We start from the raw sequence: 20,476 nt of genomic DNA, 5'->3' as shown, positions 1-20,476 counted from the left end.
GCACATTCTGCATAAAATACACTTGGCTTAGATTTAATTGTCAAGATTTTCTTACTTTCTGGACCAATTCAAACAAGTCCAGACCAATTTTTGACGATTTATGTTTTCGGACAATTTTTTAAGAAAATTAGTTGATTTACAGTACCTAAATGATACTACATGTATATAAGGGGGTTAAGAAGAATGCACTTAAGTACTTTTAGGAAGTTAAGAGTGCTTTATATGGAAAAAGATTCAAAAATATAAAGAATCAAATGACAAAACTCTTCAGCTTTTTGGCTTTGTTAATGACATTATATATGAATTACATGCCTTCTGTAGAAAGCTTTAACTTGACCTTACAATTCTCTTCCATCATTAATTATACATGTATCATTGCTAAACTGTGATATTATTGATCTTATTGTGCTAATTTGGTAAAAGATTTTTCAGTCCATTGAGTTTCTTCTTAGGGCCAAAAAAAAAGGTTTATTACCGGTTGCATGCCCAATAATAATTGATTCAAAGTGATATTTACTACCAAACACATGCATAATTAGGATATCACTTAGTGCATCAAATTGTTATTCTTTGTTTAGCTACTAACCAGGTGGGTCATATTTCTGTTTTTTATTGGACTTTGATATAATATTGAGGGCTCATTGAAACAGAAAACTTATTTTGAAAATAGAAAGTATTCTATTTATAATTGATAGGTCCACAGAATAAGCGCCAGAGAGTGAATGGATTTTCCAGACTCCCAGATATGGATGCTGATGACATAACACCACCATCTTCACCAACTACAGCTGATAAAATTGTGAACTTAAGAAACAGAACACTTCACAGTCACCTAGATGATGTACATGACCAAGTGGACGATGGTTATTAAGTTAATCATATTAGTATGACATTAACTAGAAAATAAAAAGTTTGATGGAGAGCTTAACTCACCATGTTTAAACTGAAATCTAATGTTTTCATTGAAAGGTTTAGAATTTGATACCGATTTCTATGTAAGAATAAGGAGATGTGGTATGATCACCAATGCAACAGCTATCTTTATAAGACCAAAGGAAAAGGATGTGAACACCTACATGGAACTATACCAGTCGTCCTGATCAGCCCATTATCCAACACCTAAGACTTAGAAAATCATATTCATGCTTGTAATAAATTCAAAATAAATCAGGAGTCTGTCAGACTATTGTAAAAAATTGTCCCAAAAAATGTGTGTGGTTTTTGGAAAGTTTGCTATAGCTTGCTATAGCAAAAACTTTCCTAAGGCATCTGCCTCAAACCGGAAATGACAGACTATCTTACTTTAGGATGTGTGTTCTACTCCTAGATAATGTAGTACTGGTGTTTGACAACTAATTCTAGGAAGATGCTTTTGAAATTTTGAGTTACTTCTATTTTGATTAGCTTACAGTTTGAATTAAAATGTACTGAATGTTCATCGATAATTCAAATAATTCAACTCCATTTTGAAAATGGCTATCACAAACACTACTTCGCGGATCTGCGCTGCGCAGAAAGTAAAATCAATACACATCTACACGAAACAGCAGTTTCTACGTTATACTTTTATCGGTATTCCCCAGACATGCGTGAGATCCATATCAACGAGAGTACTATACTCCCTGTTTCAGGGGTTTCCTCCCATCCTCCAGTTGAAGAGAAAATAAATACCGTGTTTAAAATATTTCATGAATGAACATTTTTCGACGCTTACTATGATTTTTACAATGTTTATTAAAGACGTAAAAGCCAGAGTGTATCGAAAGAATCCCGATATCTCATCTCGGCCCACAACAAACTCGGACTATAAAAAACTCGGCCTATTACATAATCGGCATCAGAAAATCGGACTATAACAAAATTCGTAATTATACTACTTGCTATTATAAGTCTCCCAAACAAAGTTTGGAGACTTATTGTTTTGCTCAGTTCTTATTATTTTTCTTCTTGAGGCCTATTTAGGGGTATTTTGAGGGGACAACAGAAGGGTGGGATTTACTATAGAACCCTATGGGATTTATTTTTTTTTTATTTTCAAATGACCATAACTTGATAACAGTTTTCAGTAATGATCACAGGATCATAAAACAAATCCTCTGGATCAGCCCCACCCCCTCCTTTTTGAGAACTTGTAAACGGTTGAGATCCCCACCCCTTAACCATATATACTCTTGTATGGGACAATAAAACAAGTCAAATGAAATATAGGGGGAGTCCCTGGGTGTCAACCCCACCCCATCCTGTTTTGAGAACTTGTAAACGGTCAAGATCCCCCCCCCCCCCCCCCCCTCCCCGAAACCAAATATATATTCTTGTACGGGACAATAAAACAAATCAAATGAAATAAAAGGCGAGTCCCCTGGGGTCACTCCCACCCCCTTCCTGTTTAAGAACTTTTAAACGGTCAAGATCCCCACCCATAAACCATATATATTCTTGTATTGGACAATAAAACAAATCAAATGAAATATAGAGGAAGTCCACAGGGGTCACCCCACCCCCTTCTTTTTGAAAACTTGTAAACAGTCGAGATCCCCACCCCTAAACCATATATATTCTTGTATGGGACAATAAAACAAATCAAATGAAACAGTGTTCTCCCCAGGATTTTTGGATAGCACCAGGGTAACACGTGTGGACTTCTTGGTGAAATATTTCATGCAATCAGTTGTGTCGCGTCGCTTAGCTCTAGTTACTGTAGTTTTTATGTCTCTTGTTTTGTTTTAACACTGTGGTACTGTGTTACAAGTAAATAAAAAAACAGTTTGTATACTTTAATATTTTTTTAAAATAAATAAATTATGATTCATAATAAAATATTCATCTGAATTTAAAGTAATTAAATCTTTTATAAAATCCAAAATCAATAAAAATAAAATATCATTCAAAAGAGAACAAAAATGTTCAATTTAAAAAAGTTTCTAGTTTCTAGAAAAAAAGTTGTTGTATGTGAAAGGATTCCTGTCATAAGAAGATATAAAATTAACAAGAACAATTGCAAATATTGTTTCATTATTTGAACCAGTTTCTATCTTAGATTTTTAGTAAAAAGAAATTTTGCCATAGATTTCATGTAAATATTAACCTTTCTTGTCTTTGGTGATAATCAAACATAGATACAGACTTAATACTGCCCTAAAATCTAAATCTTTATTTTTCATGAACCATTTAAAAAGAATTCCTAAATCTATAAATTTATCTTTGGTCTATAGATCTATAAGTAACCATATCCAATGTCAACAACTAAGTTTCCCTATTTTCCCGCCTAAATGACAGGAAGTAGATATAAATAGATTTAACATGTGCTTATGGATAAAATTTGCAAGATTACTTCTGTTATTCATTAATTATGGATATAGATATCCAGTTTGAAGGTACAGTCATGCATTTTATTTATAAAATATAATAGATTGCAATTAATCTTAAATAAACTTGAACATTTTACGTGAACTAACTGGGTCATGTGATATGTACAGACAGATACTACAGTTTGAAACCCGACTATCATGAAATAACTATGTCATAATTAAAGATAATATTGGCCATGGTTTAATCAGAGACATATAATACTATAATATAAGAATTGGAAAATGTATAGTTGTCCATTATACGTAATGAGCCACCATTATGATGTACAAAAAATGTACCTATCGGGGTCAAGACACTGTTTGTGTACAAAGTATTTGCCGACTTGTCACAGGTCAATGCTTGGGTGGAGAGTGAAGCCATAAAATAGTTATCTGTGATCATAAAGTTATGAACTCTTAATTAAAACACAAAAGAATCATGTTACAAGTGTAAATTACATCGATTAAATCCAATCAACAATCGATTTAATCCAATCAACAAGGTTAACCTCATAAGGTAAATCGATCACGTGGTGTAAACAATCTGTGTTGAACTGGTTTGAACTGGTCAAATTTCACCTGGAATTTTATACCGCACAGAAAAGATTCAACAAGTTGTTTAAAACTTTACTGATTTACGATTTTTTAACTGAAAATTTTAGCACCACGGAGAAAAATTATACATCGTAAGAACGATACCACCATGGTAAAAAAATATATGTCGAGGGCCAGTGGTCCTTTAAGGGCCTGGGGAGAACACTGAATGAAATATAGGGGGAGTCCCTGGGTGTCACCCCCACCCCATCCTGTTTTGAGAACTTTTAAACGGTGAAGATCCCCACCCCGAAACCATATATATTCTTGTACGGGACAATAAAACAAATCAAATGAAATAAAAGGTGAATCCCCTGGGGTCACTCCCACCCCTTTCCTGGGAATGACTAATTATGGGAGCTTTGTTTGGGAGACTTCTCAACAGCATCATGTTACAATTATTTCTTGTATTAAGTAATTTTTTTTTAAAGTCGGAAAAAAAGTTAAACACCCAATCTACACATTTACAACCTATTTGAAATATTACACATCTACCATTGCAAACTTTCCACAGGTGCTATCCAGCACTTTGATTTGTTTGGCCATTCCAACGGTACCTTATGTTTTACGAGGATTTCTACAAAAGCTTCTCACAAATATATCAGTTTTTATAACTGCTATCTATAATTTATAGGAAGGAATCCTAATAATGCATTAACTAATGCAACTAATGAGCAGTTTCACAAGACTTCAGCATCTTAGCATATTTCTGATAATGTCGATGATGACTATAAAAACTACAAATCTAAGTTAAAGCAGTAATAATGGTGTAAAATGTCTCATAGATACAATTGATTCCACATCTCACTTTATGCACTAGTTGCAAGAGTACTTACAAACAAATGAATAATACTTACACCAGGATCAATCATTTCATATTACATTTTGGGGATAAGGAATCATGTTGTGATTATGCAATAGATGTCCACAGTCTTCACACTTAACTTTTCAACCTACAAGTCAGTAGGACTTGTGGTTCATAAATTTTTACAAGTCCCCAGAAAATTCTACAAGACCACACAAATTATTATCACCGCTGAGCAGCGCGAAGCGCTGCGAACCAGCTAGGAGGGTCTGGGGGCATGCCCCCCCGAAAAATTTTGAAAAATTAGATGCAAAATCCTGCATTCTGAGAGCTTTGAGTGTCATGTTTTGAAGATAAATTTAATAGGAATAACATTGACAATTGGAGAAAAAAGTAAAAAGTAGCTGTTATAATAATTTTATTCTCTTAAAAATTAAGAAAGAAGGTGCCTTCTCTAGAATGCTGTAACATTTTTTAGCCTCTGATGGTTCAGCTGCAGGCTTCTCATATTTAGAGCAATAAATTTGTGACTCTTATTCTTCTCGTGAATTTTAATAGTATCCAGTTTAAAGTTGTCACTACCTGGGGTCACAAACTGTGAATCCATTTTATGTTCTGTGCACCATGAACAGAACATTTTGTTTTTCAACTCATACATCAACCACGGACTTCCTTCTAACCAACTGGAAAGGAACTGACACGACCATGTAGCGTCGTACTTTCTCTTCCTTACATTTTCATCGGCGGGGGGCTAAAACGGCTTCCCCGGACGAGCTCCGCCAGTACATTGCCGAAGAAACATTTTGGGAATATAAGTTAGGGGGAAGGAAACCAATGATCTGTCATTTCATACAATGTCTCGATCCAGTATTAATCGCAATACGTTTAATTCATGTGAAAAAGCGCAAAATAGAAACCGATTTATTGGTATCACTAATTACCAAAGACGCAAAGAGCGTACCAACTACCGAAAAATCTACAAGCCCAGTCGGACTTTTGAACAACAAATTTGACAAGTCCGCGGCCGATTTTACTGGCCAGGACCGTCGGACTTGTGGCTAACTTCGAAGACTGAGATGAACAACTGACAAAGAATACTGATAAAAAAGCAAGCAATATATATATACAATAGATTACTAATTAATATTTTGCATGAACAAAATATATAGAAATGTCAATTGGACAAACCAACAAGGATTGAATGATGTTTTCATCTCTTTTATATGCCAATCACCTTAGAGTGCCCCTCTTCCAAATCAGTGTTTACATACAAGTCCTAAAATGCCCCTTTCAAACCCTGAATTGAACATTGCAAAACAAACAAACATAAACATGATAAACATGCATATCAGGATGAGAACATGTTAATGTGATAACACTTTTAGTAGAACAACAAGCTAAGCCAAATATAAATGTGCTAGTTCACAAGGTAATTGTTTACAGTGAAATATGTCAACCCACCAGATACATTATTCTGTCTCCAAACTAACCAGTCTTTGCTCTTATTCCTAAATGCCACATTCTTAGCAATGCAGTTCTGGTCCAATTTGATTGTTGAAAGAAAACTGTTTGTATTGCCTGCCTATATTGCCTGCAAACAATGAGCAAAAACCATACTGTGTAACAAAACAACAATAAAAATTGTAAAAAATCAGTTGTCAAGGGGCTATACTTATCAAATTGTAACTTAGCACACACACACACAAAAAGAATGCATTAATGACAGTGAATTTAGAACTGAAAATATTGCAATGTAGGTGAAGGTTTTTAGATTGTTGGCTTACTAATCTGTAGACCTGATTTTCAGAAGAAGAAGAAATTGTAATATGTGCTTCTTGTCTCGCCTTGTAGGAGTCAAAAAGCGAGACATAGGTATGCTGTTTCTGGCAGTGGCGGCGGCGGCAGCATCAACAATGTTTTAGTTTGTGATTAGGTCTAGTTTATGGTGAACCACTAGTGGTAGGTCAATGATATTTGGTATGCAGTTGTATTAGCATTGGCACATCTCATTTCCATTGATATCATTTGGCCCAACCCCCTTAGTCATGGTCTATTGAGTTTGAAACTTGCTTAGTTTACATGTATTAGTTTGTGATTAGGTCAGTTTATGGGGAACCACTAGTGGTAGGTCAATGATATTTGGTATACAGTTGTATAAGCACTGGCACATCTCATTTCCATGGAGATTGTTTAGCCCTGTACCTTCAGTCATGATTCAATGACTTTGAATATTTGCATAACTTACATGTTAAAGTATTGCTATTTTAATTTCAACATTTGCATTATCAAAATAACAAAAAGGCGAGACATATCTCTGTGTTAACAGTTTATTTATTGCTGTTGATTCTACAAAATACATTATCCCTGATATATAAATGAAAAATATCTGCATAGTAGCATCTACATTCAAATTATGTATTATTTTATACATAAACAGAAAGGATTAAACATTGATTGCTGTGTTGTTGTTCTTAAATTAAAATCTGAATATAGACAATAGCAACTGATTTAGAGATGTAGTTTTTGGTTATAATTTTACAGAAGAAATGTATGTAATGAGTTAAGAAACAGACCGGTATAAACAGAAATAAACATTGTGATATGGTTGCTAAAGATGACTTTACAGTACAAAAGACAGCTGTCAAATTTGAAAAAAACTCTATAAGAAGACGACCATTAGATATTAGGGGGAGCAGGCTTATTTTTTTTACCAAGATTTCCCGCTCCAAATTTTTATTTATTCACTTTTGTACCTATTGTTTCCTCGTCTCTCCTGCATTTTATGTTGCAGAATATTCATTTTGGTCATCTTGTGCAAAGTAATTTATTTTCAATTCTTACCAGGCCAAGTTATTCATTTTCAAAATCCTCCTGGCCTTAGTGTTCTTGTGTGATAAGTAGAAACAGATAGTTCAGCAAGCCTTTATCCTTATACTGCTGAATTGTTTAGGGTAGCAAGTGTTGTTTTCTACAGGCAAGCCTCAAAACAAGTTCTGTTGATGGCTTTGAATGAAAATGCACTCCGAAGGAGGGAGAAAACTGTTTTACCCCCGTCTGTCTGGCCTATGAAATTCTGACTCATTTTTCTCAGGAACTACAAATCAAGAGCTTTCTGAAATTTGTTATCAGTCTTCATGTGAACATGCTTTACTGTGTAATTTACTTTAAGATTCCATGATCGTAAACTTTCTGTTCACTGAATACTTATATATTCTAATACTTGATTTCCATGTATGAATTTTTCATCACATTTTTCTAAATTCTAGGGAACTACAAATAAGTGCTTCATAAAATTGTTAACAATCTTCATGTGATAATGCTTTATTGTGTAATGCAGTTGCAGATTCATCCATTCTCAGCTTCCTGTTTACCTAATACTTATATATTATAACACTTAATTACCATGTATGTAATTTTCATAGCATTTTTCTTAGGAACTAAAATAAGAGCTTCCTGAAATTTGTTATCAGGCTTCATGTGAACATGCTTTACAATGTGATGCGTTTTCAAATTCATCATTCATCAACTTCCTGTTTACCGATCTCAAAGTGGGGGTATCAGTAGTAATTTGACTTTGTCAAAATTTAACAAGATTGATTTTGTAGGATGTTTCTAAGTTTGGAATACGTTGCTATATTTTTGCCAAAAGTACCCTTCTATAAAGTGGCATTCTTCAAGACTTTGATATAATATTGAATCATTTTAAAGCATTTTTGGAACTTTTTTTTATTCAATCATACATAAAGTGTAAATGTCTTATTTGATGCAGATGGGGAGAAAATTAAATGTAATGTAAATGTTACTAATTTATGAAATATTATAAGTGCAATATTAAACTACCCCAAAAGAAAAACCTACTGTTGAATGAAAGGGGCAGTCATTGTTGTAAGTGGTAAAAGGTTGTTAGGAAATAAGCGACTGAAGTGCAGAGGAGGGTTGTTTATAAAGCATTTTTAATTAGAAACTAAGACTGTAATGGGTATGAAGTCATGAACATGATAAAGGTGAAGAAAATGTTACGTACAAAATACCTCTTATTTTCTAATTATTTATTTATACAGGATATGATTTTGAAAGAAAAAGGGTCCACACTCGGGTCCCTCAAGGAAATTTTATAAGTACTCGAGGAACAGAAGGAAAGGTTGTCTATCTAAATGTGAAGGATGAAATGGAATTATATTCAGAAGTAATTTATACTTTAATTTTAAGATATGAGCAAGTTCTACATTGTTTAAACATTATCTATACATTGTCATAAAACAGTTTCTTGGTAAACTTTCAGTAAGGACAATTTAACATCAATGGTATGGTAGCATTTAAAACTTCCAATGTTGTGTAATAGATATTTTCAGTTGTTAAGATTTGGTTCAGATTATATATGAGATTAATTAATTACTGTTTTGCAAAGGGCCACATGAATACATTAAAACTTATGTTGAAGCCGTTGACTCATTTTAGCCATGCACAATTTATCTTAATGATCTGTTGGAGTTTTAAGTTAGTTGAAATTGCAAACTAATAGCATGGAAATAGTAGTAAAAATAATATTGATTAACACAAAATCTTAAATAAGAGAGGAAATGTAGATAAGTAGGAAATAAAATTTCAATTTAAGATGTTTTAAAAATGTTTCATACCGGTAATCTATTTTCATCTTTTGTATTTACAGTATGATAAAGTTGGTAAACATGCCAAGTCTACTAGATTACTGCCAGTATCGGTGGAACAAATGAAAGATGAGTTAGAAACTGAAGTAAGTTTAAACTTTATCTGAATTATTATACTGTAAAATAGTTCAATTATATACATTTGAAATAAAGAGTCAAAGTGAAATGGAAAGTTTTTGCCTTGCCAGGAAAAGAGACAGTAGACAAATCTTTATAAGTATAGCTCTTCAGGTTCAATAACAATTTAGGATTAAAAGAATTGTATGGAGGTTCTTCCTGATTTTACCTTTTCAGAGTAATTTTTTGTATGTATGTTCATTTGACATTGGGCCAAAATAAAAATATTGTATGTTTACCCAAACACGACTGACCCAAAAAAAAACTGCCGACTCAAATTCTTTTTTTGCCGTTTTTTTTAAGAATTTTTTTTTTCTGGTTTTTTTCGTGTCCGCTCCGTCATCCTATAAAGCTTAATGTTCGTCGTCTTTGCGTTTGAAAGTAACTGTGAATAAGATTAAAAGAAAGAGTGTAAGAGACACAGTTAATCGATATTCAATGTTCTCGGTTTTTATCTTCTGATTTAAGGAACGTAAAGAAGTAAAACATGTGAAAATGGCAGACAGTTTTTCATGGCTTTTGATTGTCTCTACAAAGGTTTGACAGAAAAAAAAAGATACAGTCGATTCCGGTTATTTGCATAGTCTATTTGTCAGACAAAATTATGCAATTAAGCAGAGTATGCTTATATCCGAAATGCCAAATTACGGAGTCAAATAACATCGACAGTAAAGGAAATCCCTGAAGAAAGATGAACGGCCATAATCCACTTACAGCATGTTGAATGTTGATTTATTCTAATAAAAGTTATAAGTCTAGTGTTATTCATGTTCTGGTATTTTGTATTCTTTTAATAAAGTTTATAAACACAATCATTATGTTTTAGTTTATTTGCGTGCCGACGTTTCCTTTACCTGGGATACAAAATTAGAACAAATTGTTCTAAAAATAGATTTGTTTCTATGACCCGTATGTACAATGTACATCATTACGCTTTGATTAAAATAAACTGTTCAACTATACTACACAGTTTATTATCATTTTTAACAATAAATGTGTAATGAACTGCCTTTGATATGCAGTATTTACTGCTTGCACAGTGATGTAACACTGTTTCTTTAACCTCGTTAGTTTCGTATATGCAAAGCAGTAAAGGGGCCCTGTACGGGTTTTTTGCTGGACACGAGTGTTGAAAGTGTGAAAATATAATAATTAGAAGTGAATGCTCTTTTCCAAAAATAATAAAAATAAAAGATTGATGAATAAAATTCTTCAACCATATATAAATGCCCATTTACTGTTTAACATAAATGCAAATCACCCCAAGCCGAATTGCGAGAGTACACATTGGATGGTCTTTCAAAGTAAATTAGCAGGCGTTATTGTTTTTAAAATTCACCCCAAATGTTATCTATGGACAATGCTTAAAATCCAATCAATAATTAACACCTTTTGGGATAGAATGGTCATGTTTTTACAACAATTACCTGTTTGACATTTTATCACCTCGAGGCTTAAAATAGAACATGGGAAACTTCACCTGTGTACACATCTAGGGTTATTTAAAGGTTGCAGTCTTGTAATTGACTGCTCCATAGGCTTACATACAAAACAGCTGGTCTTCGAAAATAAAAAAATAAAAAATGCTACATAGAAAAAAATTTTCATGTTCATATCATGTATGTACTAATGTGAAATTGTGATTTAATTGAGAAAAAAAAGTGGGCCATGCCACGAAGAATAAAAAGTTACGTAACCCTGAAGTCAAAACAATTTTTTTCTACTTTCTGTTTGCTGTTTTTACTAGGCCACACCACTTCCAGTAAACATGATATCCTTCCACTTTCTTTGATTGATATCCCCAAAAAGATGCAACATTTTTTTTAAATCTATATATATGTTTCAATTCAGCATAAACTTTTAATCAAACAGAAAAAATTGAGTCCAGAAAAAAATTCAGAAAAAAATGGGCTATTTTATTTACCTCCATGTTTTGACATGCACCGGAAACTGGAGTTGTAATACAAGACTGGTACCTAAAGTAAAACTCCATCATCAGTTTGATCATATAAACATGAAAGAAACTGTTTTAAAACTTTATTTTTTATTTAATATTTTCATGCAAATTCTAATAAAAAAAAAAGAATTTGCCTACCTACCTACCCACACCCAGTCATCAGGCCAAAATTAAAATTAAGTTTGTTTCCCCTTACCCGACCGACCCTCTAAAAATCCGCCGACTGAAATAATTTTTTTCGAAAATCACGTTGTGTTTTTTTTTTTTTTTTCGTTTCGCTCAAAAGTTCGTTTTTTTAATTTCTTTTCCTTGAATGGTCCGTATTTTCAACATTCCGCGAAATCATTGTTGCCCGTGTGTTTGCAGCAAAGGGTAAACAACGTATGCAAGGATACTGAAATTGGAATGGAATAATGTTTTAAATAATTGAATTCCGAGGGTTAGCAGCCTCAAAATCACCACCAGAGTACTGGAAAAATCTCGGAAGTTCAAAGTCTAGATCAGAGGAACAAGCATTTCAGGGAAAGACTATTATTTTGGAAAAAATACATCAACTAAAAAAGAATACAACATTAGCTTTCACTGATGGCTCCTGTAAAGGAAACCCAGGTCCATGCGGGGCTGGGGCAGCTATTTTAATATCAAACAGCACAGAACATGTGGAGTTAACACAGCCAGTTTCCAATAGAGGATCTATTTTATTAGGGGAATTAGTAGCTATCAAGCTGGTAATAGATTTTCTAATAATTCCAAACAACAGAAAAAACACTGAATCCATCAAAATTTTCTCAGACAGCCAATCAGCAATTGGAATTTTAACTTTAAATGGGAAATCAGATAATTACAGCAAAACTATTCATGATATTAAAATTGGTATATTGGCACTAAAATCTGAAGGAATCATTGTTTCCATTGAATGGACCCCTGGACACGCTGATATACAAGGTAATGAACTAGCAGACCAACTAGCTAAAAAAGCAGCACAGGAGGCAGAAAAAATACAAAGCATTCCAATTTTTACAAAACAAGATATACAAAAAGGAGCTAAAGACAGTGTAATGTTAAAATGGCAAAACCGATGGGACACCAGTGATAAAGGAAGAAGATATTATTCCTTTCAACAAAATGTAAAAAATACAATTCCAAAAGACAAACCGTCAACTGAAATATATCGGATAACCACTAGTTTAAGAACAGGATATTGTAATTTAAACTCTTACAAATCAATGATATGCCCAGCACTCACTGACAAATGCAGCTGTGGACAAATAGAAACAGTTGACCATTATCTATTGTATTGTGAAAATTATGAGGAGGCTAGAGAGAAACTCCGCTCTGCACTCTACTTCATAACATCAAAACTAACACTTGAATCAGAAGTATTATTAGCAACAACAGAAAATGAAAATTACAAACATCACATAGAAGATATTCAACATTTGTTAGGGGTCTTTATTAAAGATACTGGAAGGTTCACAAAATAGATAGTTAAGGTTTTATAAGGGTTAATTATTTATTCACTTTTTTTTTTTTTTTTTTAATTAATTAATTATTTAATTATTTATTTATTTATTTATTTTTCTCTGCAGTGCCACATCATAAATACAAATGTACTAATGAGTTTTATACAAAAGTGACATAAAATTACCAGAGTGATCGAAAGTACAGAGAGATTATAGTGTCAAGTTGACACTTCTAAAGACTAAGCATCCGAGCAATCTTAACTACTCTTCCATTCTAGCTACGCCTCCAATAACAAAATGCGTAGCCAGAATGGCTGAGTAGTTACGATTGCGCATCCGAGCTCACCCTTGAGCTTAAATGTTAGGCCTGGTGTTTCTGTCGTGTTTGTGGTAAATCCTTGAGTTCGCCTTTATCAGTGGTTGACTCAATAAGTTGTATATTGGCGTGCTATTTATGCTATTTATGCTATTTTGTTTCATTTCGTATGTGATATTGGACCATACACTAGTTGTCTTTGGATAAAATAGTAGTTGATTTTTTTCGAGCTCAGTATCATATTGTGTTGTGAAAAGTCGAGATGACTATACCAGCTAATGCTTTGATAAAAGTTCTTGTAAGTTCTTATGTCTTTTATAAGCTATAATGGGCCGATGATTAAATATGGTCACACATTCAGGGTTTTGTGAAATAAGATGCCAGTGTTTCATTATTATATTTTTAGTTTCTGTATAAATGGGTTTAATTTTGTTAACATTACTAGCGGTTGCTCCCATTTCGCTGGGCGATGTGTTAGCAAGTTTTCCCTTTCTTTATTTTGTGTTTGATAAAAAAAATCATTGATTTCAGATATTCGATATCCTCGTTTGAGCTTCTGACTGTTTTTAAGTCTCCCAAACGAAGTTTGGGAAGACTTATTGTTTTTGCTCAGTTCTTATTATTATTATTATTCTTCTTCTTCTTCCGCCGCTTTTAAATTTGAACTTGTCCGCACCCGTTCTCCAAAACCGCTTGTCAGATCAACTTAGGGTTTCACAATATGTTAGACTAACATGTCTAGTGGTGCAATCAGGGTTTTGTTTGTGCAATGGGGTTTATAAAGGGGTACTTTGAGGGGCAAAAAGAAAAGAGGGTTTTACTATAGAACCCTATGGGATTTTATTTTTTTAAATTTTCAAATGATTATAAATTGAAAACCGTTTGTGATAGACACAATCTTTCAAATTGAAAATGTTCTAAATGATAAAGCCCATTAAATGAAATACAGGGTTAGTCCCCAGGGGTCATCCCGACCCCCTGCCATTTGAGAAAGTTCTAATATCTTGTAAATGGTCGAGATCCCCACCCCTAAACCATATATATTCTGGTTTGTCATGATAAAGCACATCAAATGAAATACAGCATTAGTCCCCAGGGGTCACCCACACCCCTTGTCATTTAAGAAAGTTCTAATATCTTGTAAGTGGTCAAGATCCCCACCCCTAAACCATATATATTCTGGTTTGTCATGCTAAGATGGTTTGAATGATATACGGGGTTAGTCCCCAGGGGTCATCCTGACCCCCTGCCATTTGAGAAAGTTCTAATATCTTGTAAATGGTCGAGATCCCCACCCCTAAACCATATATATTCTGGTTTGTCATGATAAAGCACATCAAATTAAATACAGGGTTAGTCCCCAGGGGTCACCCCCACCCCCTGCCATTTAAGAAAGTTCTAATATCTTGTAAGTGGTCAAGATCCCCACCCCTAAACCATATATATTCCTATTTGTCATGTCTCGAACATTTGAATGACGTATGAGGTCAGTCCCCAGGGGTTCCCCCCACCCCCAATGTTCTAATATCTTGTAAATGGTTGAGATCTCCACCCCTAAACCATATATATTCCTGTTCGTCATGTAACGAACATTTGAATGACGTATAGGGTCAGTCCCCAGGGGTTCCCCCCACCCCATATGTTCTAGTATCTTGTAAATGGTCGAGATCCCCACCCCTAAACCATATATATTCTGGTTTGTCATGCCCAGATGATTTGAATGATATACAAGGTAAGTCCCCAGGCATCATTAATGCATATAACTTGACTGGACCAAACCAATTTTCACTGGACGTTGCCCAATGTCAGGCGACCCTGGGAATTACGAATTATGGGAGCTTCGTTTGGGAGACTTCGTAACAGCATCCTGTTACAATCATTTCTTGTTTAAGATCAGTTTTGCTGCTTGTGTTTCTGAGATACCTCAATACTTCACCCTTGATAAATCCTTTCAATGAAAACACTTTTTGGGTGTGAGCAGTGTCTGTGCAGATATTGATATGTTTCAGTTGGTTTGATGTTGGTTTTAATGTCTTGTATCATACTATGCCTTCGTTAAAGAATCTTTCTCCTTTGTATAATTATGACAGTGTCTAAGAATATTGTTTCATTACAGGAAAATTCGTAGGTGAACTTCAACTATCATCATTTTGTTTCTCTATGTTGAAAGCGTTGTAAAATGTGTTCAAGAATTAACAAACATTGTAGGGGAAATTCGCCTAATTGCGGACACTTTTTCAAATCCGGAAGTTTGGATACCATTAAGGCCAATTGCGGACATACTGGTGGTTGCATTTGACAGGAGAGGATAGAGGGGTATCAAATGGACTATTTCCCGCGTTTTCAGGTCTCCTCTCGTGATTAGTAGATTGCAAACTCTTAAAACCCGCGGAAATGCCGAGTCGCGTAAATGCGGACAGGAGGAGTTAAAATACGGACACCTTGTCGTCAAATTGCGGACACTTATTTTTGAACAGTTCTTGCTATTCAAAACGCCGGTATTATGCATATATAATATTATCTCTCATGAATACCCCTAAGGAATACCCTTTCAGTGCATCTTAAAGAATGTTTGAGAATGGTTTTCTCGCATGAATTGGTAATACATGTGGGAAGGTGATAAAATAAGATTAAAAAAGTTCATTAAATATCGTATACCACACCAATTATTAAATGATATAAGATGCAGAAACTTTTTTGTTCTGACAACTTCCATCGGGAAATTGTCTTCCAAGATGTATGCATGCATATATACGAGATATAGTTGTGATAATTTTCAATTTCAAATCGTATGGCATTCATTGCAATGTGTTTTTATGTCCTAATCACTTAAAAATCCGTAGCCCTCACTCAAGAGCATAAGATGCCTTGAGGCGAGATATTTTTTTTTCACTTTTCGATACTTATAAGATAATTTTATTTATCGTCTGGTTTCTATGTACTCTTTGACAAACATGATTTTTTGCGGCCCATCCAACACCATGAACATCTGAAAACAGTTTATGGAATGTGTAAAAAGGCTTCATTTGTAAGAATTAGGAAATCAAAAATGGGAAAACGCAAGGTGTGAGGAACCATGCAAATTTTGTAAATTGGAATGTTAAAAAAAAAAAAAATAAGAATATGGAAAATGGACACCAAAAATTTTAGGGAATTATGGAAAAGTCAGGATTATGTTTAGTTTTATATGTATTGTCTATCATTTGTTGTTTCTAATGTATTGGTCTTTTGTTGGGCAATGTATGACAAATATATGTTGAAAAACCTAGTCCGTATTTATAAATTATGTAATTCATTGACCGCTCCCGACATGTGTAACTTCAAGCATATTTTAGCGGCGATCGATGTCTTTCAAAATTACTGCACTTTTCTTGTATCCCTGGTGCTTTCGACTGGAGAACCGTCGTACACAAGCATCGCACAAGTTGGCACTCCGAGGCGGGTAGGGAGCAAGAAGGTGAACTTTGGTTTATTTTTATCAATAGTACCGTCTTGACCTTGTAGGATATGAATGATGCGTTCATTGTTGAAGACCCTACATCAACTGTCAAGATGAAGAACAGGAATAAAAGCCCTGTTCATTGATATTTTTTTATTTTTTCTATGTATTGTGTGCGATTTTGTCCCATGTACATTTACTTCACATCCTTTTATTTTCTCTTATGAATACTGACCCATGTCACTCCTCAATGAAGGGTCTTGCTGGCATAAGTCCAATACCTCGAAAATGAAAATTAAAAAAAAATTAAAGGGAGCTTCCCCTAATGTTACTAAATGTTGTGCTAAAAAAAATTTTAAAATCTGTCGGAGTAAATTTTAGTTATCCTACGACATAGAAAGTGTAGATGGACGGATGAATAGACGTGCAGAGTGATTACTATAATAGGGCACCCGCCAAAAGTCGACAGGCCATAATAAAGACGTAGTGCTGGAGATTGTGGTCACGCATGATGATACGCTATTGGCGTTAGTTGCATTTCGTCACATATATACTTTTTTCTATATCGGATTTTATCCGAATGGCGAAGGATACCAGCGCGTGTGCAGAACATGCATACCTAGTTCTGTGCCTTAGAGGAAATGTCTAAAACACAACAGGTTAACGATAGCTGCAAAGGATGATTAATTACTAACATTCATTCGTCCATGCAGGTTAAAAAAAAACGTGAGGCATACGTCGTTCACATGAGAAAATTACCGAAACAAATATGGAAGATGCAGGTGAAACAGTGTAACAGTTTCACCCGACGAGAAGGATGAGGACGAGGAAGAGCTTATTAAAAACTGTTTAGTTATTAAATAGTTTACAATTGAATTGTTATATGATAACAAAGCTTTTAGTTTATGATTTTTTGATAACTAAAGAAAATAAGTGTTTGATTACCAAAGGAAATATTTAATGATTATGTGATTATGTTGGCAAAAATTTGGTGATTAGGCAATTACTGGTACCTCCCCATGAGGGGCCTCGTTTGTTTTTCGATTATTCACAGACGGATGGACAAACAGACAGACAGACGACTGGATGCACAAAGTCGTTGCTAAAAGTCTAAAGAGGTCTTTAAAACCAAAGTATTGTGAACAGATATATCATGTTAAGGAGGGGTATTTGCGAAAAATACCAGTCGAGAGAATGTTAAATTTCGCGAGCCGTAAGGCGAGGGAAATTCATTCTCAAGACTGGTATTTTTCGCAGATACCCCTCAAAAACATGCTATATCTGTTTATTTACACCGAATGTTAACGTTCAAAAACGCATTGATGATCGTGACGTTACAAACGTCCAGTCGGATAAAGTATTTTTGGCAAATACTACGGCAGAGAGGGTAAAAAAGGCATATCCTTTTTGCATATACCCCGGCGGCATTAAAAAATGAACGATATTCATTTGATAACAGTAAATTGGTGAAAAATACACTGGCTATCAACCAATCAAAACCCAGGATTCTTACATAAGGTGTAATTAGTTACATTATTTCTATCATGTTTTGAAAAGTTTTATAAAAAACATTTCTTTCAAAAGAATATTCGTGATATCAATAAGTTCATCTGCCTCTTCCGCAGTAAGAATGTCCAACTCTTTACCTCTTCTACTTGATTTTCTAGCAATAAACACAATGCTGCTGAATTCATTTTCCTTATCACTTTCAATAATTTTGCATAGTAGTGTTGATACATATTCATGTTTTGATAAACGCATTAATTTCATAGATAAATAGCCAATAAGTTTTTACATCATTGTCAAATAGCCACTCGTCTACGAGACATTGTTGCATTCGGGCGATTGTTTTCTATACATTTTATTGCATTCAGTTTGCTTTCGCAAAAAGTCCTTAACATGTAGACATTCTGTAAAGAAAGAGAAATAGATTGGCTTGCCATCCCGGGGATGACGTTTTCAGTTTTTGACCTATTGAAGATGTGTGCAAGTTGCCAACTGGAGTGAAAATCAGACTTGTAAACGCATTATGTTCGTAATATGCAAAATGAAAGCAAAACAAATAAACCCAAATCAACGCTTTATTGATATAAATGTATCGGATTGAAACTAATAATGCTAGATTATAAGAGAGTTAAGTTTATTTCCGTCATCATGGTATTGACATATGCACCACTGCACGTGTTAGTTGTTCAAAATATTGTGTGTCCGCATTTCGGCTATCATATTATTTTCGGTGGTGAAAATGCGGAAACTTGCTTATTCCTATTTTGTAATCCAAATTAAGACAAATCAGTAAAAATAATTAAAAGAAATGTTTCCTTGCATAAAATACGCAATGCCTATTGCTTTTCAGCACATAAATTGCCATTCTTACTTGAACAACTGTGTATTGAATGTGACACGCTTACTTTGGAATTTTTCAAAATTTTCCGGTTTCAAACTTGTTGACATAAGCTATTTATAGCATGCAATTTCAATCACATGACACAAAAGTAAATCGTAAGTAATGGACATGATAACCTTATTGCAACAAAATAGAGATTCAATAGTAAACAAAACACCTTATTTCTTATATCTATTTTATTTCAATTTTTCATAATTTTATTGAAAAGTGAGATATTCGTTTTCCGTCCGCATATCGGCGCTGTCCGCAATTAGGCGATTTTCCCCTAAGGTCTGCTAACTCAGGGAATACTGATCCGCACATAGACACGCCCAAGGTTTCATGGTAAAATTTATTGTTAAAAATAAATTCATAGTTTTCTAGAATAAGCCTTAATAGGCTTAGTCATACTCGCTTGGATCACGGTTTGTGGCTTCTAGTATTTCCTTAAATGAAAAACAAGTGTACATATTTTTTGCATCGAATGTTACTAGGTAGCAGTCTCGTTGGGGTTTTATATTTTCAATTGAATTAATAAAACTATAAGAAAAATATAGAACCGTGTCTCAATTTATATGTGGTCTACTCTAAGTCACAAAGACATTGATATTTACAAACATTTTCTAGTCTGAAATTGTAAGGTCTTCTAGTCATGCATATTACGTTATACAGTATGTTGTTTTAGTATCAATAAAGTTCAATTTGTTGTTTTTCTGTGTTTTCCTGTGTGTTAGATATATTTCAGGGATTTTCTCTAAAAAAAAAAAAAAAAGCCTACCTACCTACCCACTTCCAAAATGGTGGGTAGGGTAAGGGGAAACAAAGATATTTTTAATTGCGGCCTCATGGGTCGGGTTTGGGCAAACTGAAATATTTTTAATTGTGGCCTTAAACTATGTTTCAAAGTGCATTGGTCTTTAAGGATGTACCTAAGTGAAATTAAAAAAATCTAGAATCTAAAATTAATACCATAAGTCAAAAGAGCATTAGTTTTAAGATATTTAAATTTTTTTTAAATTGTGGGAAAAGGCTGACTCGGACTTTTACCTTATATATGCATTGGTATTATTTGGGTCTCAAATTGAAAGACAAGAAATCTAGAATCTGCTTAAAATTTGGTAAATGACCTTTTGCGAGCTGTTGAAGTCTTAAACCTGACCTAAGTACATCCTTAAAATAGATTAAATATTGCAGCAGGTGAGACTTTTTAGGGTGCAGCAATTTAATAAGGGAGTGTTTTTGAAGTATTTTAAACTTTGACATGATTTATGACTGTGAATGTGTTGTTATTTTATTATATAGAGACAGAACAGACTTTTAGAAGAAGCCACAAACCTGACACAACAAATGAGAAGGTAATGTATTTATATTCATGTATATGATAT

The 20,476-nt window shown here is 33.9% G+C and overlaps 1 protein-coding gene across 1 annotated transcript in view; it reads left to right on the top strand.

Annotated features, from left to right (window-relative positions):
• The window catches only part of LOC127707871 (chromosome transmission fidelity protein 18 homolog), a 43,726-nt gene that overhangs the window by 2,771 nt on the left and 20,479 nt on the right, over positions 1 to 20,476 (top strand). Inside the window, exons 3-6 of the mRNA XM_052212618.1 lie at positions 696 to 863; positions 8,808 to 8,932; positions 9,416 to 9,499; positions 20,394 to 20,446. Of these exons, the coding sequence (XP_052068578.1) occupies positions 696 to 863; positions 8,808 to 8,932; positions 9,416 to 9,499; positions 20,394 to 20,446 (430 nt within the window). The remainder of the gene's footprint in view (positions 1 to 695; positions 864 to 8,807; positions 8,933 to 9,415; positions 9,500 to 20,393; positions 20,447 to 20,476) is intronic.

This window comes from Mytilus californianus, unplaced genomic scaffold, assembly GCF_021869535.1.
Source record: "Mytilus californianus isolate M0D057914Y unplaced genomic scaffold, xbMytCali1.0.p SCAF_7, whole genome shotgun sequence".
Classification (NCBI taxonomy): domain Eukaryota; kingdom Metazoa; phylum Mollusca; class Bivalvia; order Mytilida; family Mytilidae; genus Mytilus; species Mytilus californianus.
The sequence above is the reverse complement of the archived record's forward strand: the minus strand, read 5'-3'. Positions and strand labels throughout refer to the sequence as shown.